Source organism: Corvus brachyrhynchos, unplaced genomic scaffold (genome assembly GCF_000691975.1).
Source record: "Corvus brachyrhynchos isolate BGI_N302 unplaced genomic scaffold, ASM69197v1 scaffold26, whole genome shotgun sequence".
In the NCBI taxonomy this organism is placed as follows: domain Eukaryota; kingdom Metazoa; phylum Chordata; class Aves; order Passeriformes; family Corvidae; genus Corvus; species Corvus brachyrhynchos.
Window position 1 is genome coordinate 1,923,186 of NW_008239324.1, and position 27,799 is coordinate 1,950,984.

General features: G+C 42.3%; 1 protein-coding gene across 2 annotated transcripts in view; it reads right to left on the reverse strand.

Moving 5' to 3' along the window:
* The window catches only part of CDH13 (cadherin 13), a 449,314-nt gene extending 429,828 nt beyond the window's left edge, over positions 1-19,486 (reverse strand). For both annotated transcript variants that reach the window (XM_008638691.2, XM_017741000.1), the window contains exon 1: positions 19,315-19,486. In XM_008638691.2, the coding sequence (XP_008636913.1) occupies positions 19,315-19,359 (45 nt within the window). In that variant the 5' untranslated portion in view covers positions 19,360-19,486. The remainder of the gene's footprint in view (positions 1-19,314) is intronic.
* Positions 19,487-27,799: the final 8,313 nt, after the last annotated feature.

Sequence of the window (27,799 nt, forward strand, 5' to 3'; positions counted from 1 at the left end):
AAAAGATTCTCAGTCCTTGCTCTTCAAAGCAGCTTATTTGAGCACTTGCTTTCATACCACTGATGGGAGTTTGAGTGTGTCAAAAATACAGAGGTTCAAAACCTGAGAGCAAAGAGTCAGTACTGGGTTCTGACTGGATTTTATAGTAATATCTTGGACTCAGAGGAACTTGGGGTGAATCCCAAAAGTTCAGAAGCTTCAATCTTAAGGTGTGAACTCAAGTTAAAAGAATAATGAGTTACAAAACAGGTATTACCTTTGGGGATAAAGAAGAGCCATTGTAGCTCAACAAAACACTGCCCTACACTGTGTGTATGACCCTACATCTATTCATACATATTTTCACATATATATGGATACACACAACACAGATATGCCTACACTTAACATCCTCCTCACTGTGGTACCTAATGCCTTCACATTTCTACACTCTCTACGATGAAACACTTGTCTCAGATCATTCTGATTCAAAAAAAAAAAAAAAACCAACTTTGAGTTCTGCAATTCATTATGTCTTAATAAAGACAAACACAACAGTGTGTGTTTCAGGCTGGTCTGTTAATTAGGTGGCTTGTCCTTGAGACAGATTGCACAAAAGGCTTTTTTTTCAATGCATTGTACTAACACTGAGGATGTTGTCAGGCTTAGATAATATTTTGAATGGGCTTGCAGCTTACAATGATTACAGTTATGATAATAGCAAGGACATTCAGACATATATGTATTCCCTAATAGCTCAGGGAGGTTCATCCTCTTTCAAATCATAGTGTTGTTTACCACATCCTAGCTTAATTGAATTTAAGGACTCGCCAGAGAAAGAAAATCTGATTTTTATCTTCTGTTAATACCACAATATATTAAAAGAAGAAAATAAACAAAATGTTTATCTTTTATTAATGCTTGACAGATATACCTCTTGGACTTTTAGAAATTACATCACAATTATTGCTCTCAAGTATAATGTCAAAATGATGACAAACTTTAAAAATCAAGCATTTCTTTTCAAGATCTTGTCACTCAAATGCTGCATTCCATCTAAACATGCAAGTCTAAGAAAAAAATGCTAGGATAGAACTAATATACACACTGCTGCCATAAATGCAAATTTGTATTTGAAGTGTAGCACTCATACTGGTTATCATTGTTTTCTCACCAAGTGTTTCACGTACAGGAATCTGATGAATAATTATTCAAACAACAAACTCTTAACTATTAGGTTTAACCTCTAGTTTGAATTGTGTTATAAAGAAAAAAATCAAATCCATTTGCAGCAGTCAGCTGCCAGTTGTTTGATGTAAGACTTCTAGCAAGCACTTCACTGGGGACTCTAAGGACTGTCAGATGTTACTTTTGGGCTGCATAGATGTTACCATAGAAAGGAAATTACCAACTTGGTCGTGTGGGGAAGTTTGAGCAGGTCTCACTGCTTCCTTGCTTGGACTAGCTCCGAGTAAAATCACAAACACTGGGAAAGAGCGATGAGTGTGGCACTTCGAGCCATCTGAGAAGCATCCAGTGCCTGCCCTAACACTTCACTAAGAGCTGTTGACTGCTCATAAATAGGTAGGTGAACACATTATTCTAATGAAGGGGAAAACTGTAGTAATTTGTTCTTTCATGCACAAGGACAGAAGCATTCCTAGGAGACCACCTCCACTCCTTTCTTTGATCACAGCAAACTGTAGACAGCACACAGAGAGAATGGGAACCTGATTCTTTCAGCAAGTTTAAAGCATGACAGAAGCACGGATCCAGCAATTGTCACATGTTCTAGCAGGTTTTTTGACCTTCTCTAAGAAGACCAACAAGTTCATGTCTTAATTCCCCAAGCGCCTTTGCCTATCAGGATGACAAAGAAGGATGAACTTGAAATGAAGGACAACCTGATGACTTCTGTGAGTCTGTGCAAGATGGGGTTTATCCAGCAATGGCAAGGAGCAGCTGAGAGTAATCCATTATCCATCTGCCAGGACTCGCATGGAACCTCATATAAAATATGTTTTTCAGTGCCTGATTATCATGATTTAGAAGGTAGAGGGAATGAGGTACAATAAATGCGAGAGGAATAAAAACTTATTGCAAGATAAATATTTTCTGCTTTTATTCTCAGATTTGTAAGCACACAATTGGCTTTAAATGCTCACAAGCAAGTTAATTTAAGTGGCCAAGCAAAGAAAATGTCAGAGTACTTCTGGGGAAAAAAAAAAAGAAACCTCAGGGAAAGAAAAAAAAAGGGAAAGAGGAAAATACTCTTAAAAACCCATTGATTCTAACCTTATTTTTCTTTAGGTAACACATTGATGCTAATAATGTATTTCAGATTATTGAACAAGAACAAAATGACAACAGTCAAGCTTCCCCTTCGGGTGAAGTCATTCTGTTAACCACAATTCCCCAAGTGCACTGAAAATACATCTTCATTGGCACAAGAAGCCTGCAACGTATCTTTAAGATGAGGACTAAATTCTGGCAGCACTGCACAAATAGAGGGATGGATTGCTCATTAAGATACAAATTAATTACTATAATTAAAGTAATTAGTTCAAATAAACAGAATGAGCAGAAGACTCTTTCCAAGATCCCCCAACAAGCCACATTGCTCTGGGTTCTCAGTAGCAGGATCAACATGTACTGATGGGTGATTGGGGGCTCCTGAGCTGTGACTGCAAACAAAGTCTACCTATTAAAGACTTCCTATAGGACTTTGCACAAGCTACTTTCTAGTTTTGCACTTGAGTTTTCCCTGCTCTTAAGTGATATGATCATCTAAATTCTGTGCAAAATCAGGAAAATAAAATCAGAGCTATAGTAACGTACAGGAAGTGAGGTCCCTTCATTATGTCATGTTAATCATGGCCCCAAGTGATGCAATTCTGCCTTGAAAGACACACCCAGGTGTTTAACTGTAATAAAAAGCAGTAAAAGGCAATTGAGAAGAGTCACTTGGAATACAGGTCATCCGTCTGTCCCCACATTTGCATTACCCTCAATTGCATGGCTTCATGCCATTCCCATGCAGCTCTGTACTTGCAAGAGGCAGGTGCCCCAGCTAATTCAAATCATGGGAGACAACAAGTGTCCAACATCTCCTGAAGCTCAGCTCACCTGCTCAGAGCTATGATTTCAGTTATAACCTCAAAACTAACAAAACCTCATTGCTTAATTTCTCACTCTTCTAAATACTGGCACCTTTTGACTAAGAATTTAGTCTGCATAGTTTTTTATGCATCAGTTTCTGCCACTCTGCAGCTAACATATCAAAATTCCTGCCTGGTCTCCAGCAGTCCATAAAAATCTTACAGTAAATCCTGCAGCTCAAGATGTCCTGCTGGTACCTTGCTGGGTGCACTAGACAGCAAAAAGAAATAAACAGCTAATGTAAGAAAGAGCATTAACTTAGTTCCATGGAGCATGTAGAGATTTTTTTTTTATTTTCTGTTTTCTCTTGGTTCATAAAACAATTGAAAAATTTGGAAGTTCTGTGAAAAGCGGAGTTATTTCTCCCTGCCAGAAAAACAAGTTCTAGGGCAAAGATACACTCAGAAACCCCAGAAACCCTGGAGATCTGACTGCAGGACAGTCTGCAGACAGCAACTGAGCCCCCTCAGAGAAAACTGAGTTACTGCTTTATGTTATAATACCTTTTTTTTTTTTATAGTACAGAGATCTCTCACTGTTATGTTCCCAAGCCCCCTCCAGAGGCATGCTCATCAGATCTTGGGAATCGCTGGATAGGAGAAGCTCATCTTTCTAGTGCACAGAGAGGACATAATCCTGTGTCCCCAGACTGATGCTGCAACACTGAGATCTTGGCACTGGTCAATTCACAGACAGATTAAGATCCTTCATTTCCAATATACTTTTCTATATTACAAGTATAATGCAGCATTGAATATGTCAGGGACTACTCTTGGTGGCCAAAAAAAAAGTTAATGCTTTATAAAGTGCAGCTACCCACAAGACCACTCTGACATTTCAGGAGTCAAGAGGAGCTATTATTAGCTGTGTCTAATAATATTGCAAGTTCCCACCCATGGAATCTGTGTGCAATCCTCCATTGAATTGGCAGCCTTTGGCAGTATCACTGCCACATGATTTGAACCAGGCAAGTCTCAAAAAAGCTGCTCTAGCACTGTGTAGCCAACTAGAAAATACCTTCACTGCTCTAGGGAGACGAGTGATCCCTTTGGAATTGGTTTTTGGAACAGCAAACTAATGAATCACTAACAGCTCTAAAGTAGACAATGTATTGCAACACAGCATGTAGTGCTGCAGAGCTGAAGGAAATCTGTTTACAGTGCTTCAACAGACACTTGAAATCAAGATGCTCAAGAAGGATGAGGCTGTTAAGAGAGAATTGAGGCTCCAAGTACTGAAGCTCTAAGTGAAGTTATCCCCACCAGGACCATCAGCCATTCCTGGTGCCAGGGGTGGGCTCTGACCCCCAGGCACGTTAACCAAGCACGACAGGGTGAGGCACAGCTCAAGGGAGGGTGTCCACATGGAAACAGGGCAAAGGATAGAGCAAGAAATAACCCTGTTCTCTTGGGCCTGTTAGTGCCTGTCCTTCAGTGCTAACAGAGATCAGAAGTCACTTCTGTCATTCAGACACACTCAGTGCCAACCTTCCCCCAGCCACAGCCGCCTGGAAACCTTGTCACTGTGATTTATGTGATATTTGCTAATGGCACAGGGTTGACACCAAACTTTGCATTCAGGCCAAAGGTCAGCCTGATGCATATGGTTGGTGGGAAAAGGCACTGCTTTGCAGTTCAGATTCTCAGTGAAGCCACACAGTCTGAAAAGAGAAGCTAAAACACAAAAATACTATCAAAGTCCACACAGTTTGCTGGGCAAGGGGAAAACCAAAGCTCAAAACCCACTTCACACTAAGGACACTCAAAGTCATGGCTTTGAGGAAGCTCCCTGCCCTGCTTTTGCCCAGACAAAACTGGGCTGTTACACAAATCAGATGTTTTGGCCAAAAGGCCAGAAGTGTAGTCCAAAAAGTATGCAAAAAGGAGCATAAGTTTGAAGGGAACAGTTAGAGCTTTGTCTGGAAAAGACAACAATTTCAGTTTCAATTCACCATTGTTGCTCATGCAGTGACTACATATTTTAGAGCAGAGAATTACTAAATAAGACAAAATACCAGTTTATCCCTTCTTTTTCTCCTCCTCTTTTTAAGTCCACAAGCATTGCACACCTCCCAGTCCAGCAGCCTTATTTTTACATGAAGCTTTGCCACTAGCAGTAAACAAAACCAGAGAGCTTTCATTACAGGTGCTAAGGAAGCTGATCAATAGTTTACCCTTTCACACAAATATGTGGAAAAGGAACAATTTAAAAGACACATTGGTTATTATTTAAGCGGCTTTCTCAAGATTTGTTGTCAGTGAAATTCATGTAAATACAGCCACAGGAGGTGACTACACAATGAACCAAGGAATAAGAAAATGGGATGAGAAGGGAAAAATGTTTCTCTCTGCTGCACCAGACTTGATCAGTATATGACAGGCAGCAGTGTAGTACAAATAAATCAAACATGGATATCATTTACAGCTAAGAAGCTTCAGACCAAAAAAAATCCAAATTCCACTGCAGTTACTGGAAAGTAGTTTTAGAAATATCAAAAATATCTGTAGCAATGCCAGATCAGAGCCCTACCCAGCTGCTGCACAGTCTTCCCTCCGTTCCCCACAGAGGGTCAAGATGAACATTTAACCTGGTCACCTCATTTAAAACCTACCCCTAACCCAGAACCTGACACACGACTCTGCACGCCCTGTGCATCTCTGGCGTGTAGGCTGGGAGAGATGGACTGCATGTGCTTGCTCTGCTTGTAAAGCAAAGGAATGTGCTCACAAAACAACCACAGTTTTATGAGGAAAAGAAGGGAGGATCTTTAGTTCCCATCATATTTGGAGCCTTATTCAGAACTGCACATCCTCCCCAGGAACAGTGATGCCACAGGGAGTGGCAGTGTCACAAGGCTGATGTTGCCCTGCCTCAGCCACGGTTCTATTTCCATCCCCTGCCCTTCCAGGAGGGTTTCAGCCAGAGTGAGCTCTGCAGCCCTGACTGAACAGGGTACTTACGCCACAGAGCACCCAGGGAATTACTCCCTTTTTAAAGCAGCTCACAGCAGTGTTACGAGGTGGCCGCATCCAAGCTAAGGCTGCAGCTGGCTGAGGATTTTGGCAGGAACTTCCCACAGGTGCCTGAGCCTTAGTTCTGTGTCAGTGTTACTGATTTAAAGTGACACTTCCCATGAAACCTTACGCTTGGAATACAGACACCTGCCCACCAGGCAAGTCAGTCAAGACCAGAGTGCCAATTATACAAGCATAGCATACCAAAAAATGAAGATTTTGGGATGCAGCAGACACCAACTACAGGCCAATCCCTGACCTGGGGAAATCAAAGTTGACCTGAACCTCTACACCGGTATCAGGCTAACTCACACATAGTAGAGCAGGAGGAATAACAACGGAGCTCGGGCCTGGAGGCCTCTGTGCTACCCAGGCTCCCAAGGCAGAAATCAGGATGCTGGTTTTCTTGCAGTCATTATACGTGTACAAGAAAAAACTGCAAAGTAACTATTTTTCTATTTTTGTTTTCTATTCAGTGTTTTGAAAGGTCAAATGTATTTGCACTCTGCTGTGTTGCCTTTATCAGTGCTTAAACTCAAGCACTGCCAGACAAATCACGAGTCATACAAACACCCCAGAAATACAATGTCAGAAGCAGATCCATTGTACATGAATTGCACGCTCAGTTGTCAGGGGAGGACTGTTTCTGTTTTAAACATGGAAGGACCTGCAGAAAACTAGCAGCTAGTTTGCAAATGTGCCTGAAGCCAGGTCCTCTTCCTTTTAATCTCTTGTTCTTTAGCTGGCCTCCAAGAGTTGTCAGAAAAATAAGAGGAAAGGAATAAGCCTGTGAAATTATATATTAGCAAAAGTGGTAGGACAGGGGAAGTCACATAATATCTTTGTTTGTTTTAAACATGGAAGGACCTGCAGAAAACTAGCAGCTAGTTTGCAAATGTGCCTGAAGCCAGGTCCTCTTCCTTTTAATCTCTTGTTCTTTAGCTGGCCTCCAAGAGTTGTCAGAAAAATAAGAGGAAAGGAATAAGCCTGTGAAATTATATATTAGCAAAAGTGGTAGGACAGGGGAAGTCACATAATATCTGACAAAAACCTTGGAGCATTTATCTTTTCTAGCAGTAGCCCCATTTCAGCAAGACATTGCCCAGCTCTTCCTGGTAGCTGCCTTGCTTCATATTTATTGCTAGAAAGCAGTATCAGAGCTGTATTTCCCCTCTGAGGTTCTCTAACCCTTTCTTACCTTTCAATTTTCTTTAGGACATACTCATGTCCATCAGTAAGCAGTTAAAAATCAAGTTGGTGTCACAGAGGGGACATGTGGCAAGTCACCTTCCTGACAAATAAACCAGCTTCAGAGAGTTAAAGCAACATGCAAACAGTTTCAAAAGAAATTGCAAAGTGTTGTCCTGCAATGAAGGCTGCTTTGGCCTCAACTTATACCCAGTTTGTCTTCTGTTCTCTTCACTCCCATTCCTTCCCCATCCAGTTAGGCAATTAGAGGAAGGGATGTCCTAAGTTTATTTCATCTGTGTGATAACAAATTTCCCAAAGCATCAGCAGAATGGGTTTAATGATAATGAACACAACAACATCAAAGCAGTAAGAGATAAGCGTTGTCCATCAAGACGTAGAACAAATTATAATAAAGCCCCACCAAAAACGTAAAATGTAAAAGAGAGTAGAGTTCTGTGGCAGCTAATGAATGCTGGAAATGGATATAGAGGTTTACAAAGGATTAAATTTCCTGCTTCTCAAAAACCAGCCTGCTGATATACACAAGTGTGCATAAACAGTATCACCATTTCCTGGTGCCAACAACTGCAGATCTAGATAGGAGCAAGAGCTCTGGATATGGGTGTCAGCCTAAGCTCTGAGGCAAGATTGTGTAAATGAAGATGTGGAAATCAGGCAAAATCAGTCTGTGCTCCATTCCTGTATCACAAGTATAAAAGGCTGCTTTCCAAATCCTAACAGCTGCAAAAAGTGACAGCACATTGAATACCATTTTGTTTTTCTTTTGGTTTTGCTTTCCCTTCCATTTTTGTTCTTTAAGGTTTGCTCTTCTTTCTCATATTCCTCAGTCAACCAGTGAAAAGGAGAAGTTCAGCAGCTATGTCAGCATGTTTATTAACAAATTACTACCCCAGTGCTTCTGGCCCCAGGAGATCACCAACCTAACACCATTATTGGGGTAAATGAAATTCTCTTTTCCACATGTGCAGAAAGGACTGAGGGAGAAAGGAATAGGGTAATATGAACATAGCAGGAAAAGAGCAAGGTTTGGGCCAGATACCTAAGTACTTAAACTACAACTCTTCGAGTTCCCTACTCCATTAGCCAAAGGTTAGAGCTTAACACTGCACTAACTCTGGAGAATCTGCAGATTACCCAGTGAAAATATGACCTATGTGAAATGTTAAAGGAAAGCGACCCCTTAGGTGTGTCTGATTCTCACCATAGTGCAGGAAAACCTTCATCATCTTCTCTTCTATCACCAAAAGAAAAACATCTATAAGCACCAAGAGCAGGGATGGAATTTCCAGCAGAGCCTGTTGAAGCCCATCTATGAGAAGTTAAACCAAATAGTAAAAATTAACCCTTTCCCCCAACACTAGGAGTTCCGGAGGAAAGTGTGAGTATAAAAACTAAAAGCACTCAGACTATCTGAATTATTTTAAAGTGATGGAGCAAAAAAGAGAAAAAAGTAATTTGAACAAGGAAATTACAGGAATGTTGATGCTTCCAGCCAGCCTGGAGGTAAGGCAGAGAGAGCCATTCATGCTGTGCACTATGGCTTTTTATTCCTACATATCCCAGCTAGACTCCACAAACACACAGCATGCAGAAATCAGAAGTCAAGGACTAGTTGGAGAAACAATTCTGTTCAGGTTCAACATGAGTTATTGCAGACAAGCAAGTCAGTTTGTTTTACTCAAACTCCTTCACCCACCCCATAATCAATGTTTAGCTCCCATGCACAGCAAGAAACAGGTTCTGTGCTTGTGTGCCTTTGACTCCTGAAGGAGGAAAAAGCTTTGAAAATTGTATTCTTGGGAAGCAAGTGCGAGAAGTCTGAATCCTCATTTCAGAGAGACAAACACAGGAAGAAGCAGCTGTTCCACAAACTGAGGCAGTGGCTTTCAACAGTCCATACAAATCTACAGAGTCTCGTGTTTTGGGCACGTAACAAACGGTGCAGCCACGTGTCTTAGTCCTCCCAAGAATTTAAACATTTGGGTGTGTCTCCCTAACAGAAGCACCTTAGGTCAGCGCTATCCTACTTCCAGAAGTTAACCTGGGAGGGAGACAGCCACGAGCAGCAGCTCACCTCCTGCCAGAGGAGCCCAAGCTTTTGGCAGCTCTGCCTCCTCCAAACTGAGGAAAGGAAGGAAGAAAGGAACCTCTATCAGTGAGCAGATGGTGGGAGAAATATTCTGCCACTGAGACTGTGTCTCCTGTTGCAGTGAAAAGATGCAGCACCTCTGCCCTACCCAAGCACTGGAGCAGAGTTTGTTGCGCATTATCTCTCCCCATTTTCTACCCCAAACTGCTTTGGTCTGAAATGCCTTGAGTGTAAATAGCACTGCCAGCCTCCTGCTCCTCCTCTGCTCCAACTGACCATTGTGCCAGCAGCCACCACAAACACCAGCTGTGAGCAAGCACACTCCATTTCCTTATGCCTAAAGAACTCTGTACAGTTATGATTATATTTTTATCTTCTTATTTCCTCTACATGTAAATAACTATTGTACAGAGATAGGCAGTTCCTTGGCAAATCATAACTAAATACATTCTTGAAAGTTGAGCTGCATTATTAAAATACTACTGAAGACACCACCTTCTGATTGGCCTAAAGACTGAATTTATTCTGGGCTCCCTCCAATCAGAATTAATCTGTCTGGAGTACAATGAAGTGTCACCACTGAATCAACATCAGCAGCCCAAGTGACAGCAGCTGACATCATTACTCACCTAAGATAACAGACCTCAAGTCATTGAAACAGGCAGATGTTGGAGGCTGTCTCCTATTTCAGAATAATGTTCCTGTCGTAACTGAGGAGTTATTTTAGGGAAGCAAGGATAAATTCATTACCATTTGTAGGGTGCTCAGATATCACAGCAATAGAAGCCATGTAAGCATCCTGGTACGCGCACAGGAGGAATGCACGTGGCATTGACACCAACCATCCTTCACCCAGATAGCAAAAGGAGGGGCAATGCAATCAATCCACATCCACTGGAGACTTGCTCCTGCATTGGTGGGAGCAGCAGTGCTTTGCTATTGCAAACACACAAAACTGAAGTTGAGAGATGTGCAAGACCCGCAGTAATTTCGACAAGAGACAAAATTTCACTATTTATTACCAGCATCTTTATCTTACTTCCCAGTAACACATGGTATGTGAATTTATCAGCTGCTCTTTTCCCAGATTACAATAATCAATACCCTCACCACACAAAGTACCACATTTCTGCATTGATAACTGTACTGCAGAGATCAACAGTTAGGGAAAACTGTTCATGACGTTTAACATTGGAGATTGCATTCTTGTTTATTATTTTTAAAAGAGATCTTGTAGTTTAAAGCATTAGAAGAAAACAATTATTTCAAAACTGTATGTCAGAGGCTTATCTACTCCCAAAAAGCAGGGAATGTGGGTGCAAGGAGGTGTGTTTCCCATTGCTCCAGGCTTTCCTGACCATCCCTTCAGCTTTGTTCCACCAAATAACAACTCCTGCAATGGTATTGCCACATTCCACACAGAGTTCCACAAGGCCAAGGCAAGACAGAAAACGGATTGAGAGTGCTCAAGGCCAGGCTGGGCAGGGCTTGGAGCAACTTTATCTAGTGGAAGATGTCCCTGCCCATGGCAGGGAGTTGGAACGAGATGATCTTTAAGGTCCCTTCCAACTCCAACCATTTTATGATTCATTATTAAAGAGAGATGATCAAATATGCACCTGACTAGTTTAGTGTTCAGGTCAGAGCTGTGTATCAGTAAACTGACAGAAATATCAATATCCATAAATCAAGATTTATAGAGTTCAGAGTCCAGTTAGTTCAATCTGATCATGAATTATGAAAACAAACATTTTGGAAAACAATAAAACCACTTTGCCTGACACACAATACAACCTTCAGGTAGCAAGCTAGTACACATGCCCAGAAATCAAAACTGACTTTTATGTATTGTTCTATTTTAATGTCATTCTCATTTATCTCTCCCCACGGGTATTTCATTTTGCATTTCACCTGGATAATACCCAGGACTTCCTGGCACTTGCAAGACCAGTTATCTCGGCAGAAGGACAAGCTGAACACCTTTTAATTTGGCCAGTTATTTAACTGTACAGAACAGCTCAAATCCACAGCTGAGATATCCATTCTTGCTGCAGAGCGCAGTAGGAGTTGCTCAGCTTCCTCTGACAGAGCTCTGAAACAATGGGTTTAATGGGGTGGGAAATGCCCATGCAACGCTAATGCCTAATTCCATCTCCTTTCACTTAGGGAGCAAAGTAGCAGATGCTCTGGATTTCCTGCTTTGTCAATTTCAGAGCAGTGCTACGTTCAGTTCTCACATTTTGTTATAGCTGTTTGTTGTCTGATAAAACGTGGTTCCTCAGGGACAACGCAGGGCTGTCTCAAGAGAAGTGTATAAATACACCTTATTTAGCAGCAGAGGAACTCAAAGCAAGAAAGTTTGTCTATGGGAAAATGCAAGATCCTGGGGACACTGTTTCTGGGGTTTTCTCTGCTCCCAAGCAGTTACCAACCGCTGGCTGAAAATTATATTGTAATTAGACACAAGAAAACTATAACAGGCTAAGGAAGGGGAAATTTTACACGATGCTCTCCTGCCTCTATCCTTATATGTTGTCTCTACAAGCTGGGGATCGTACTCCTATTTCAGGCAGCTGAGATATCTCCCTTTATACAGTGACCCCATGAACAACTGCCAGTGCTTGTTTTACTCTTATGGGTTCAAAATCGCCCGCATTTGACTCCAGCACTCTTTATTGACAACTTGCACAGAAGCCCAATTCCAAGTTATGCCAAGAAGATGAAAAGAAAGAGATTAAGTGTCTATAAAGTAGATGAGCCAATTATCAGCATGATAAGTGCTTTGTAACATGTTTGGGGTTTTTTGCTCCATAGCAATTTGAACAAAACTCAATGTGTCGACACTTTTATGGATTGATTTGAAGCAATAGAAGAAATTATCCATCCTCTTTCTACATGTGCCACAGATGTGTTCCTGCCCATGTGGCAGCCAGCCATTAATGCAGAGAAGCAGGACTCCCTCAGCTGTGTTTCCAGCCAAGTCTGTCAACCTTGCCTTGGAGCAGGAAGGGAGATCTCACACCCAGCCCAGGGGAGGGAGAGGGGTAACCAACAGCAGCCCTCAGCACACAAGTAGTGACAGTTGAGCTAACCTGAGCTTACAGGTACAGAGATTTGCAAGGGAGCATCTCTTATCCTAAACTCCAGCTGTATGTATAAATATTTCTTTGCATACTGCCACGTTAACCTCTCAACAGCCTAGAACCTCTAATTTGCAGCATTTTGAGTCCATGTTACACACAAGTTCCACAAGGTTCCATCTGCCACGATTACTCAAAATCCTAAAACCTCTGAAACTTTTAGAAACACACTTGCTGTGTGTACTGTTAACACTGCCTTCATACACACAAGAATTATTTGCTCTTCATTATGTACCAGGCTGCAAAATCCTTGGGCATGAAATATTAACTTTTAGAAATATATACATTGTCATTACTAATAAGAAATTAAGCATTAGTTGTTCACAGCAAGAGAATGAAATAATTTAGACTGAAATAGATACCTATGAGTGGTTTGCTAGGGGTTTTTTTAGTTATTTAAATGATAGTTTTGGGAGTAGAACCTTTATCAAATGGAGTCTAAGGAATCCTAGGTAATAAAATATTAATTTCAGGGAGCTGCGTATGGGTATCTAATTTTAAGATATTTCAAAAGCTTGAAGGTGGATGTTCTGTTTTCTAAGAACAAGGCCCATAAAGATACCAAATTAAACATCCATACATGGACATTCATAGATATCAGAAGTTATTTAAACACCTTAATCAGCTTTTCCAAGTGGTTAGAGATACTGAAAACTGCTGTGTGCTGAAAAGATTCACCCCACTCTTAATACCTCATATTTATTTTAGTCTGTTCATAGAACTGCTTTAACCAGCTCCATCAAACCAAATCTTAAAATCCTTCTTTTTTTCCTCTAGTCAAGAAAGTTATTGGTGCAAAACAATAGAATATTGGATAAGATAGAAGCAGAATGAGTTCCCCTCATACGAAACAGTAAGGCTTTCAAAGAATTAGATTCTTCCATTTGACACAGTATACAGTCCACATCACACACAAAAAAAAATTTAAAAAGCAGCAGTGGGCAAATTTCCAAGACCTCTGAATAATGAAACAGTGGTTAATAAATCAAGTCTTCTTTTTCTCTCCTCTTTGGCATTTAATATCCTACTGATTTGTGTACACTAACATTGTGTTAGCTGCAGGACACATGAAGTGACAGAAGAACACAGCCTCCCATCTGGACTGGTCCCATCCATCTGGTGATTAGGGCAGGGCAGAGTGCAACCATATGGCCGTGATCAAGAACCCACTAATAGCATCCAGAGTGAACCGGGAAGCGCCATAGCCCACTTAGTCTCCTAAGGATGATAAATGCCTCTCATTCTGTTTCTCCTCCCCAGTGGACATTGTAAATTTGTCTTTTTGCCTGCACAGATGAACTCTAGTTAGAATCACAAAATACGTGGCATTGGAAGGGACTCGCAAAGATCATTGAGTCCAACTCATGGCCCTGCACAGTACCATCCTCCAGAGTCACCCATGTGCCCAAGAGCGTTGTCCAAACTCTTCTTGAACTCTGTCAGGCTTGGTGCTGTGACCGCTGCCCTGGGGAGCCTGTTCAGTGCCCAACCACACTCTGAGTGAAGAACTTTTTTGTAATACCAAACCTAAACCTCCTCTGACACAACTTCAGGCCATTCCCTCGGCTCCTGTCACTGGTCACACAGAGCAGAGATCAGCATCTATCCCTCCTCTTCTCACTGCACTGTAGCCGCAGTGAGGTCTCTTCTCATTCTCCTCCAGGCTGAACAAGCCAAGTGCCCTCAGACACTCCTTACACAGCTTCCCCTCAAGGCCCTTCTCCATCTTCATTGCCCTGCTTTGGACACTCTCCAATAGTTTAATATCTTTGTTATATTTTGGTGACCAAAACTGCCCTCAGCACTCCAGGTGAGGCCACCCCAGTGGACAGCAGGGCAATCCCCTCCCTTTCCCAGCTGCCAAAGCTGTGCCTGATGCCCCAAGGACACAGTTGTCCCTGCTGGCTGGATACCAGTGATACACACCAAAACAGCAAGTTTAGCCCCTGTAACCGTCCATGAAACGATTAAAAAACCTGCTAACCTGACCTTTCTACTCAAAGTCCTAAATGAAGCCCCCATCCTCTGGAAAGGTTTATGCTGTCATAGGAGCTCCAGAACCTGAGGCCTGAATCCTGACACATGGCACGCTGGAGATTAGAGATTCACTCCAGCAGTGATGCAGGAAGAGTGGAACACTGAGGGCTCTGTTATCTGGTTCGCTTTTACATATTAATAGAATGGGAAGAGCCTGCTTATCTTGCAGCAAACAGGAAGAAAAGGAAGGCAGAACTTCACAACTCCTTGAAGGGGCACCGCTGTTGCCATCCACGTGGTTCTAATAGTCCCTGTGACACCAGTCTATTGAGATAGCTTTTAGGAATACTAATTTCTTAGCTGCCAAGCCACTAAAAGCCAAGTCAATAACCCCCAGTGAATCACAACACAAATATCACATGTGGTAAAACAACCTTTTTGAAGTTTTGATCATCAGAAACAGAAAGCAGGTCCCAACATATCCCCTAAGCTACATCTTAGGTTGAAGGATTGACTCTCAGGGGTACACAAAGTGGGATTTAATTGCCATAACTGCAGAAGCATTTTCATGTTTTCACTTGTCTACTATAACAACCCCCCTCACTTAGCAGTAAGGATTGTGGTCAGGTCCTGAGTAAGGATATTTTTAGAGGTTAGAGCTGTAGCCAAAAACCATCCTAATTCGCTACTGCCAACCTTCCCTCCAAGGTAATGTTTGAGAAACAGGACAGCACAACTGCTGGAATGGCTCTGTGTTTTGGGAGACACTGTCTTGTGAATGAGATATGCAACTGGAAGATCTTTTTTGGCTGCATAGCCGAAAATGATGGCCTGGAACTGTGGGGAGCAAGTGTCAGCCTGCCCACAAAATGTTCATCAGTACAAATCATTATACATAGTGATTGACAATCGAGTTTCTCTAACATTTTTAAAGCATTTTTACAACTCTGATATGACACAAGAGCCACAGGACTTCTCTAGAACTCAAAAATAATAAGACCTACAGCAACATGATAGGGAAATACTCGATCAGAATTTGAGCGTTATCTGCAATGTTGTATCAACACACTTGTGTGAGCAAGACTTGTTTTTCCTGAAGCTGTTCAATTTCTTTTGCTTTCAGTACCTGGGTGCTGCCTTTCAAGCTGTGCATGGAGCCCTCTTCTGGAGAAATTTGAACAAATAAAAGCTTAAGAATGCAGCAGTGTGGGCTCTGCATTAGGGGAAAGAAGGAAAGAGTTTGAGGACTAATTTTCTCTATTCAGTCTAATGACAAGCTTGTAAAATCCATACATTTTTCCAATTTAATTAGTTGCAACCCAGTGAAACGTGACAGTTATTGTTAAAACCATCAAAAATATGGGTTTTTTTCCTCACCTTCTAAGCTTTACTCACAAATTTTGAGTCATCTGTCTGCATGAAACGCATAACATAGAAAAGGAAGCCTGTGAACCACTTTTGTTTTAAAACAAATATTTTGTACATCGGTTTTAGAAAATGTCCTTTGGGGAAAATGTAAAACATGCAAATTTTTAAATCTATCAGATCAGAGTATACATTTACTGCTTACTGTACCTTGTATAGTGAACTGCATAAGCTACCAGAGTACATTCAGTTTTTATTGTCAGCTTCAGATCAATAAAGCTGCACATCATAGTTATGCTTTGGAGTTTACAGGTGAGTCTGAATTAAAGGATTACTTGAAACATCTTTCTCAGTTATTCCAGCTAATGCTTAGTTTTCCTCTTGGTGAAAACAGAACAGTTGGTAGTAGTGTAGACTAAATCTTTGCAAATTAAAAAATTAATTTATTGCCCACCTGTTTATTGCATACATACTTAATGGGCTACTTTGTTGAGATGAAAAAGTGATTCCCCATCTTCATCCTTTTAATGCCTCAAAAGACAATTTTTTTATACTTTAAAAAAGCAGTTGAATTAGAGGCAGACCAAGAAAACACAAAACCCAAGTTACTTATTTTAGAAATAGTCTTTTCATAAAAAAATAAGCCTTTTATAGTTCGCATTCCTATTGATATAAAAAAATTTCCTCAAACTTTTTTCTACACTGTAAACCTTGCTGTCATTACTTTGAAATTAAGTTATTATTAACTTCTGCTTCCACAGAAAGTATTGCATTACTAGATTCCTCCTGCTTAGAAAGAATTCTATCAAACTTGATCCTTTCTGGTTCCACTAGCATTGCATTATAGGAGACAGTCTTGCTACTCCTAAGGGAGAAAAAAAGAAAACTTGCAGAAAAAGATCCCCAAATGTGTTACAACCACTACACAGCCAGATGGCTGCATTTGTTTAATATGTTGTTTCTCACATTCTTCTGTTTACTTTTCCTGTCACATGAAATTTGTGCATGTGCTGTGTCAAAGAGAAAAGCCAAACAGTGTTTCAGTGAATTCCATTTCTTTCTCTAGCATGGCACCCACTCCAGTTCATACTTTAACCTGCCGGTACTCAACAACCTAGACCTGAAGACAGAATCACATACACTTCCATATTATAGTCTGATTCATTCCTCAATCCATTAACTCTTGACATGATCTAGAAAGTAAACTTGGAGATGCATTAGCTCACATGGTGGAGAGAGACATTTCCAGATAGAGCTATATATGCTGATAAAGAGGGTGGAGTGCAGTTGGAGCACTTAAGCTGGAAGCAATGCCAAAGCACCACAAGCTCAGCCCTGCAATACAGCAGAACTAATCCCAGCCCAGCCTGGGAATAAACTCTGAAGTATCACTGAAAGTTAAAAATAAAGTGCACAGGTGTTTTCAGAATCAGGTGTCTGCGCATTGTCAGATTTTAAGAAGACATTAGTGTTAAAATGCCAGTTATGTTTAATAGGCCTTAGAAGTCTGTCCTCTTGTATCACATACGTACTGCTTTCCTACAAGGGACCACTAAAGAAAATCCAAACTCAAGCTGATTAATTCAGTGGCATGTTAGAGAAGCTGTACCAAAAAAAAAAAAAAAAAAAAAAAAAAAAAAAAAAAAAAAAAAAAAAAACAAACGCAAAGCAGATGGGAGGTCTCAAAGCCAAGATGAGAGAGCACCAGTTCTGTACATCCACAGGTTACCTTTCCACTGCCTGCGCCCTCCCCCAGCCCCTGTGCTCCCTGAGCACTGCCTCCCATTGCCAGCCCAGCTGCCTGCCCAGGCTGAATCTCAGCCCACTGGTGGCAACTTCTCCTCCCCTGGAGCTCTCTGTGTATCCCCAGCCCAGGGGACACTGCTCAGCCCTCCCAGAGCAGCAGCTTGGCCACTCTCCTGAGCCAGTCCCGGCAGAGCCAGAGGCTGCCCTCGGACACTGCCAGGGAGCCCCAGCCCGAGCTGGCAGAGCAGCCCTGCCAGGAGCTCTGCATGTGGTACCAGCACACGCTGGTCGGCACCAAACCTATGGCCCAAGGCAGCTGCTGTCATTTGTTCCACTCCCCGGAGCAGGGTTGTTATCCCGAACCCACCCAAATGCCTTTGTGCTTGCTCACTCCAAATCCCCAGCCACCGAGCCTCCCGCTGTCCCACAGCTCCAGCCACCCACCCCCAGACACTGACTCCTGATCGGGTTAAACCAGGACATACATGTCCTATCCTTGACCCACAGCATGTGCGCATTCCGTTCACCCTGCTGCCTCCTCCTTACACTGTGTAGCTCCTCTCAGCAACAGAGCCCTCCCAATGGTGATTCCTCACCATTTTTCTCCTTGTTGCCCTGTTTGGGATAGCAGACCAAATGCCTGCTGGAGGTTGCAGTTACACAAACACAGAGGCTCAAGCTCAGCGTCCCAGCACTTGTTTGCCACTAAACCCCTACCAGCCCTCTAAGGGTTAACAAAACCTCTCGGTCGCAAGTCAAAAAGGAATTAACTTTCATCCCTGCTCAGTGCAGAGGATCTCAGCCCACTGTCACTAAATCCAAGTTTACAGAACTCCTAAGACGAAAGGAGGGAGAATGCACTTAAGCTGGACAACAACAAAGGATTTCCAAACCTGCTCTGAGCTTCCCAAAAGCGAGCCCTGTAACGGCAGCGAGAGGAAAAGAGAGTAACCGGGAGGTGCTGAGAAGTGGGAGCCCAGCGAGTCCCTGTGCTTTGACAGGCAGCAGCAGCGGGGCTTTAGCAGCTCCGTGCTTTTGAGGCTGGGTGTTTTTTCCTCTGCTTTCTGGCGGAGGGGGATCTATTACATTTAATAAGAGAAAGGCTACAGAGCAAGTCACTAACAGAGTATTGCACATCTATCAGGAGAGTACGGGGAAGGGAGCCTTTTGCAAGGTCTGATTTTATTTTTCCTCCATATTCCCCTCTCCAATTCTTTTATAAAAAGAAAGCAATAAATAACGTGAGCTGCCTGCAACAGCCTATAAACCTACTACCCAGCACAAGCCACAGAGGAAAGAGGCAAATCAAAGTTGCAGCATTTGATATGACAGAAAATACTGCCGCTGCAGCTGCAACCGAGACACTTGAAAGATTCCCCCCACCACCCTTCCTGAAGGGACACAAAAAAATGCTATATATCACACAGCAAATTGGTTGTAATTGTAAATCAGGGAACTATGAGATCCTACATTCCTAGCAACTGGCTTAGAGCAGAGATCCTGCATCTTTAAACAGTAATTCAAGCAACGTATAATTACTAAGAAATCAGAGCTGAATTACAAATACTTTCAAATCCAAATGCACAAAAGCAGAAAGATGAAAGAAAGCAAGGGAAAAACACACATTTCTTACCTGGGACAGCAGAAAAGACAGAGTAAGTTGAGTTTTGTGCTGCATTTTGCCAGACTAGAAGGTACCAGAGGCTTTTTCATTCATGCACTCGGCTGCACTGAGCATATTTTCACTGTGAAACAGCCTTTGAGAAAAGACTCTGCCTTGAGAGCCAGCCAACTTCCCAAATAGATCAGCAGCATCATCACTAAAGCATTGGATAGAGTCTGATGACCAGAACCAATGGCTTTACAAGGATGATTTCTTCACAAAGCATCCCCATTTTGCATCACACATATCGGGCAAGCACCTCTACAAACACAGCACCTTTAGGAAGCATTTTGCTTTGGTGTATTTCTGTGTTTAGTTTCAGTCTAACACATCATGCTTTACAGATCTCAATAGTATTTTCCCTTGTAGAGAGTGGAATTGCACAAGGAGAAATAAGAGCAACTCTGAGCACCACTGCAAAGAGATTCTCTTTATTAAAATGTTAATAAGGTATACTTTGTTTTCAATAAAGCAAAAAAATGACCTCTGCAGTTTTGGTTACTTCCAAGCCTTAGGAGGAGAACACAGTGAAATTTTTCAGTGCAGTAGAAATACAGGTTATATCTTGTGTTTTCCCCTCAATCTCACAAATCACAATGAAGACAGATCTATTCTAGCCTGCAGAAAAAATCCATCATAAGGCAATATATTTTATTAACTGCTCAGATAATGGCAGAATTGGCTTTTAATTCAACAAGCTACAATCTAGGACAAAGTTTCATAGGTGCATGTCCTTCAATTACAAAAACTTTTCCTGTTTGAAAGAGGGGACCTGATGTCTCAAGGACCTGCTTTCTCTGGATTGGTTATGGGTTACTGCAGCCTAGGAAGCAACAGAGGCAGATGGACCAAAGATTAGGAGTAAATTCCCCTGAGTGCATTTCCAACTCCACCTCTCTTGCCACTCCCCATTATCACAACACTCCAGTCCTTTTTTGAGTTGTCTCCTATCAGTCACCAGGGTGACTCAGTAGTACCCTTCCCCCATTTTTAGAAGGATCAAAAGAGTGATGTTTTTCCCTCCCTTGCTCATCCAGAAGAACCAGGTGCAATCACTTTCTGCTCTGCCCCACCATGGCTGGCTGCTGTGCTGATGGAGATGAGAAGAAATGTGTGGAAGAAAAGGCAGGTAGGCAGATACGAAGGGATAAAGGAGCTGCCAACCACTTTGAGCTTCCCAGCATCAGCAGGAGCTTCCAGCTGTGAATAATGTTGTTTGATACAACCACTGCTAGTCTACTGCTCACAGCTTACATCTTTCTTTACTTACCCACTGGACCAAAACTGAGGGAAAATACTGTCCTTCCAAGTCTAAACCCTCACATGGAGCAATAACTCTGTTCCAGTACCTCCATTACACGAGCTTAGATTAATACTCGAGTTGGACTAGAATCCAAACAAAACCCAGCAGGAACTACCAGTAGCAATAATAATGCCCTACCTAACCATGAAAGGTTCACTACTTAGACATTAAAAAAAAAAAAAAAAGCAGGTAGGTTGCTTTCTTTTTTAAGCAGAAAGCCAGCTTAGCAGGGTAAAAAAGAAAAACCTTAGAGCTCTTTATGACTAGAAATAAATTACTGACCACATCCCATTTTCTTTCAGGGAGCCAGTTTGCCACCAAGTATAATTCTGAGCCTCAAGAGGAGCATCTAGGAATTTATAAACCAGGCTGGGTAGGGTTTATAGGGCATATCCCACAGAAAACAGCCCCAGCCATTCCACAGTATGCACAGGCTTTGTATGGGGGCACTGGGACTTGGACCCTCTTAATCACACCAACTGTGGCCAAACAGCTGAGTGAGTTACCAGACCAACCAGAAGTAGGTGGTGGCTGAAAGAAACAAAGGCATATCTGCATCCGGTTTTACAGGAAAGGAACTCACTTAAAAAAAATAGAAGTCAAGTCATGGGGTAGATGATTCACTGCAAGATAATGCAACATGAGATTTGAGCCAACATGAGGAGTTATTCTCTGCACAAGACAGAGCATAGCTATGGGGCCACCCCAGCACACGGCCAGAGATACCAACGAGGAGTTTGAGGAGTTCCCAATGGTCCCCCGGCCTGCAGGAGCGTGGCTGTCCCTGGAGCCATGGCTCCCCTCCTCATCCTGAGGAGCCAGGCACCACAACTGGGCACAGGGCAGGACCTGCCTCCTCGAGGGGCTCTCCCTGCCAAAAGAAGCCACATACCACAGCCCTTTACCTCCAAAACCAGGAGTCGACCCTCTAGCAAGAATTAAAGAGAAAACTACTTTAAAAAAAAAATTAAATTCACTGACCTTTTACTTCCAGTTCCACAGAGCTTTTTCCTCCTGCTGTAGCCCGCCTACCCCTGCCACTTTGGTCTCTACTCACAGGTGCTCCTACTTATCCCCTGAAAGGGCAACTAACGGTTCCTGGAGGGGTGATAACCATTCCTACAGGGGTAATTAACCACTCCTACAGGGCTAATTAACCATTCCTGGAGGGGTTAACCCTTCACAGGCCGCTGCCAAGCCCTGGCACAACATGGTGTCTCAGTGTGAGGGTGGCTGCACCCACCCACAGTGCTCACCCACGGCCTTTGGCACTGCTCACCTGAGGCGAGCTCCAGCACACCACAGCCCTGTGTTTCTGGGGTTACAGGGTTAACTGAGGACTCCAGCCAAGAGGGGGGCAGCTGCTACAATCAGGGGGCCCAGGAGAAGGGTTTGACCTCTTGCAGGAGGGCCCCCAGCCCAGCTGTGTCTTCTGGAGCCAGAGCAGAGTCTTCTCTGCTAATTAGCATACTAATGAAGAGCTGGTAGGCTATTAATTAGAAATTAATAGTTGGTGCCTCAGTCTGCCTCAGCCTTAGGTGACAGGAAGAGGTTCAAACTCTGCAAAGCTTCACTGAGGACCTGGACAGGACGTAAGACTGCAGGTGATGGAGGATGATCTCTCTCTAAACCCCACCGTGAGGCAACTTTACTGCACAAATGAAATGAAGTTGAGATGCCATGGAGCAACAGTAATTAAAATACCAGCCTCACGTTTAAAGCATAGTCAGAGGAGAGGGTCCAGACCTCCCCTTGTACAGTGAGCTGTGCTTCTCTTCCCTGCCAATGCAAAGTGTGTAGTAAGCTCAGGCAGTGACTGAGAGGGTCTCGGTTTGTGAGCAAAGAAAGCTCCTGCCAACACCTTTTCTGATCCAAAACTGTGTTAACTGATGGGTGTAACATGGTCTGCAGTCTTTAGACACAAGATACCACCATTTTAACTTATAAGATGTGGAGCAGCTTGACACCTCAGCTCAGTCCCTCTCCATAACATTCTCTGGCCACAGGGGCCAATGCTGAGCTGAGGCTAATGTGAACAGTAGTAAGTGCCTGCAACACATAAAGAGTTTTTAGAGATAGACCCATTAGCAGATGAGGCAGTGACTGTATGCTGCCAGAAATGCCTTTTGACCTTCAGAAGATTTGCCCTGGCTATTTTGCAAAAGCTGAGGATCAGCTGCTATGAATCTATCAGAATAAGGGAAGTTTAATTTCCCATTGAGGTGGGCTACATAAGAAACCTGGATGTGAAAGAGAAGGACTCATTTCCCCTGCCATAGTACTGGCAATCTACACTCCTGGCTGCTTCACCATGTTGCATTTTCTTTAAGCTTGGAAAAAGGTTTTAGCCCTGGGCAACAACTGAGAGTGTGAGGGTAGGACAAGAAGTTGTAGTAAATGTACCTGGATTGAGCTGGGATCCACAGAGGAGTGAAATCCCATCTTCCTGCCTGAGGTTCTCCAGCAGGAGTAAGTGAAGCAACTGGCTGCAATAATGTTTTATTTTGGAGGATAGATATTCAGAAGTCTGCGACAGAGCTGATTTAGTGAAGAGTTGAGGAATGCATTTCCAGGTACTCTGGTTTTCTGCTTGGCTGTTCTATCAAAACAGGTTTGGGTATTGATTTCCAGTCTTAGTGCAGCTGAAGTTTCTTTGGGAAAGATTCACAGAAACACCAAAAAAAAGGGGGGTTGCAGTTTGAATTTGAGCCCAAAGCTTTTCATTATGTACCCAACCCAGGGCCTCCATAATACCCCAAACTCCTGCAAGTCTTTCTTACATGAAGGACTTATTGGCAGCAGAAAGTTTGGCATTAGTTCAGCTTTTTCTAAAATCTGTGCAGCTCAAACTCTGGGACAGTAAAAGGGTTTTGTTTTCATACTTGCTAACAGACAAGTCACAGGCAACTAGAACAAACTGATACTTCAGTGGAAAGAAATAGGGTGTGTTCCATTGTCGGCCCAGGACTAAAAACAGGTCATTAGTCAAAATGGAATCTTACATTTTAGAAAAAATCCTTAAGAGACCATCACACCCTTTTCTGTACAAGGGTTAATAATAATAATCAAAGAAATCCCTGTTATTGTGAATGTAGGATCCATTTTTTCAGTTCTTAATGGAATTAAACCTATTATTGTTTGGGGTTTGCCTGTTTTTGCATCCCTGAACCCTTTAAGCATTAACAAAATTTATGTTGAACTTCTGAACTGAGCTTTTGTAAATAATTCTAGAGTAACAATTTGCAGTGCTGTACAGGTAAATTTCTAATCCTTACTTGAACCAGAAGCAAACTGTTCCCTAATTCAACCTTCATCTGAACTAAGCTGGGGAAGGAGTGAGATGAGCCTTAGGTATGTGGTGGGTTGGGTTCTCCACAGCATCTGCTTTATGGAAACAAGTTTGGTTTTATTCGCTTTCTCCCTCTGGGCCCCTTTGTGGAAGAAGCTCCTCCTCCTCGGGTGACTTCCAGCATCAGTAGTTTCCTGGAATAGTGCAGGTATTATTCCATGTCTGTAATGAACTTGTGCTTTTCAGCTGAATCACAGCAATTGAGTTTGTCCTGTGAGTTTGCCCCAACTGCAAAACTCCTAGGTACCATGGTTTAGTGACAGGCTGCAGTGATTCAGCCACTTGCAATCCCTCACCCCTATCCATGGGCAGGCTGTTGAATTCTGCCTCTTTATTTAGCCTCTTTTCAGTAATACAAAGGCACTGGAATGGGCTGCCCAGGGAGATGGTGATGGCACTGTCCCTAGAGGTGTTTAAAAAAAGACTGCATGTGGCATTCAGTGCCATGGTTTGGTTGATAAGGTGGTTCTAGGTCATAGGTTGGACGTGATGATCTCAAAGATCTTTTCCAACCTTGTTAATTCTGTGATTCTCTGATTCTGTCATCTCACGAGCCATCAGCATATGTGTCCTCCCCAAAGCATAGGAGTATAGCAAATATTCCTGCAGTGTTCCAGGAGGAAAACTGAGGTACAGGACACAAAGGGACCTGATTAAGATCATAAAGGTGGTCAAACCCAGAGCTGTAAATTGCTAAATGCCTCAGGCACTGGCCCTTCCGCCTATTGAAAGAACCTGTGGCCTTCCTGGGGGACTCAGGAGCTTCCTCTCTTATTGTGCAAAACCAAAGCTGAGACACAGTTTAATTCAGCAGCTCTTCATTGGCTGGGCTATCTGTTCCCATTCCCCACATGTGCCTCTCCCTCCTTGTTCTAACACCACTGCTCCTTTGCCCTCCCTCCTACACATGATTGTATCTGGCCCGAATACAGGTGTTCTGGAAGCAATTACAGCTTCAGTGGAAGGAGAATATGATGCATGGCAGCTCATTAGTTGTTTGCCATTATTATGGGAATGACTCCTTGTTTCCCTTCTGACCTCACCTATTGTTTAGGAAATGAATGGATATAGGAGTGAGAAAATTTGTTTTGGCAATGGGATTTGTATTTTCCAGGGCTTGGTAATATTGAATTCTACCCAGAAATACAAATCAGAATAATTAACCAAACAAATGCACAAAAGACCTTATCATTCACTATTTTGGTAGCAACTATACTAACTCAAAGTCATTATTTAAAATTCACTGTGCAAGTTTATTAGAAAAGTTACTCTTTCATACATTAAAAAAATAACATTTCCACAGGAAATGGGAGAAAAAGCAAGTTATCACTGTCAGAAGTTCTTCTAAGACATATCCAAACTCAAGATATTCATCATGAGTAATGGGAAAGTTAATACTGTAGGAATAAATTAGCCACAGAATTTTAATGGCTTTATTGTGTGACAGTTTCTAAAGCCCAACCAAATATCAGCTAGGAAATTCAAATGTGAGAGATATGCTCTTAAATCTTACAGTTACAGGGGTTTTTTTTAAGTCCTTTCTTATGATATAAGGGTCATTTAAAATATTCTACCATGAATATACAGCTTACTTATGGGCAGAACATTTCACCATTCTTACCCAGCCACAAGCCAGCTTAATCTTTCATCTTTTCACAGAGGAACAGCAGATACATAAGTATATTTTAGGGGAAATAAAATAGTTGAGAGAGAGAGGGGGAGAATGTGTCAGTCTTTGAATATCTCTGTGCACAGGACTTGAGCTGACACATCGGTCCACAGTTGTTAAACCTCCTGACTTTGGGCATAGCTGCTTGCACTGGAGGTGTCAAGAGAGTGGGGCACTGCTCTCTTTCATGTCATTTTCATCTGGGTTTTTTTTTGCCCTGGCCAGTGCAGCTCTGTATTTGACATTTCATTATCATAAAAATATGGTTGCAAAGCCCCTCCATCAGAATCGCAGTTGTATTTGCCCTGGCCAAGGCCACAACTGCATGATGGTCTTGGGTTAGAAACTGGGTCAGGTACCAGAGGGCTGCCCCAACAGGAGGACACGGCTGTAGGAAAAAAGACCTGAGCAAAACCTCCCTCAGAATATGAAAAGTCACATCTGAGCAACCTGGTCTAGGGGAAGGTGTACCCACCTTAAGGTCCCTTCCAGCCCAAACCTTTCTGTGATTCCATGATTTCACAACCTGACTGTGGAGAACAGGCTGGGCAGCCCCAGCTCTGTGACAGGGCCAGGCTAAGGGTGAGCTCAGGGATATCCTTGTCCCACTGAACTCAAGTTGCCACTGATTGCATCAGCATTAAGATTTCCATCCTTAAATTCTTTCTTCCCCATTTACATTCACAACCTTTTCTCTATGCAACAGTCATGGCTTTTAGGCAGATAAATATCTTACATGCTTCTCAAGGGTGTCATACGCTATTTAGTATTTTCCCTCTGGTATCAGCACCTGTTAAGCATGGAAATAAAGTGATTAGTCTTACATGTTTGGCTTCAAAAATTGATTTTAGGATACATCTCCTTATCATTGGTAGATTTGCCCACTCAAAACAATGATATTCTCTTCAATGATAAATTTTCTCAGTCTTGAAAAGTAGGAATTGCATTGGGAAATTTTCTGGGTGTCCTTTTCTTGCAGAATTTTCTATACCTATCAAACCATTTATGACAAAGCTGTCTGATATTATGTAGCCTCAGAGGAAATTTGTCTCTACAGATCTAGACACTACTTAAGAGAAAAAGTCCTTGTGATGCAGGGGGGAAAAATTAACATCTGAAAATTGAGTGTTCTTTTAGTAAGTAGAAGGTTGTTTTGTTTCGGGGTTTTACGACTGAAAATAACGTGGTATTTTAATCAAGATGCTCAGGTTGGATAAAAAGTATCACTCAACCTGAACCAGGGGATCCTTTCTGCCCTCCTGCATCCAGAAGGTGCTTTGGGCTTGATGTATCTTCAAGTTTGGGCTCCTTAAGGAGGAATATCTCTCAAACAAACCACTCTGTATACACCAAAAACATCTGATCCTTACGCTGCTTCTTTACATGCCTTTGAAATCCTGTATATTATGCATGAATTCTTGGTTCATCATGTATCTTGAGATCTCTTTGTATTTCATTGTTTGTCTTCAATTTTGTATCTTGCTTATGTAAAATTCATTAAGCCTTTGTAAATACGAGGAAAAAACCTGTTCCTTTTGCTTTCTCCCTTGGGATGCTAGAAGGTTACCTTGCCTCATGCTCATCTGCAATCTCTCTCTTGGGTTTAGCTTTTAATGTGTGCAGTACTCCAAGAAAGAGGTAATCTGGGGTGTTATACTAGGCTTAGCCTCAATGTGAAACAAATGGTTGCTTTTGAATTGATGGAACTGGATCTTCTAACACTAGAACAAAATATTCTTGTATTACCTTGCCTTGGCCAGGTTATGACCATAAAATTACCTGCTTTTTGCTGAATGGGCCTCTCAGAGGAGGAGCAAACAGCTTGCAGTGGGTCATTCTGGGGCTCTGACGCATCACCTAATTCTCTTTCTGAGATCCCTTGTCAGCTGTTCACTGATAGAGTGTGGGCTGGAAATTTGCTCTCTTTTAATCAAGAATGGAGGAGGGATGGAATGTTGTGAGAATGACCCACATCCAGGTATTAAATTCCCTACTTTTTTCCTGCTTTAAGTCAAAATAGGATTTTGGTAAATCTAAGAAATCCTGCTGGCCATGCCTTATTAAAAACTAGTGCTGCATTGTCTCGTGCCTGCCATGCAGTAGGTCTTTGGTCTCCTGGGAGCTGCAATCCACT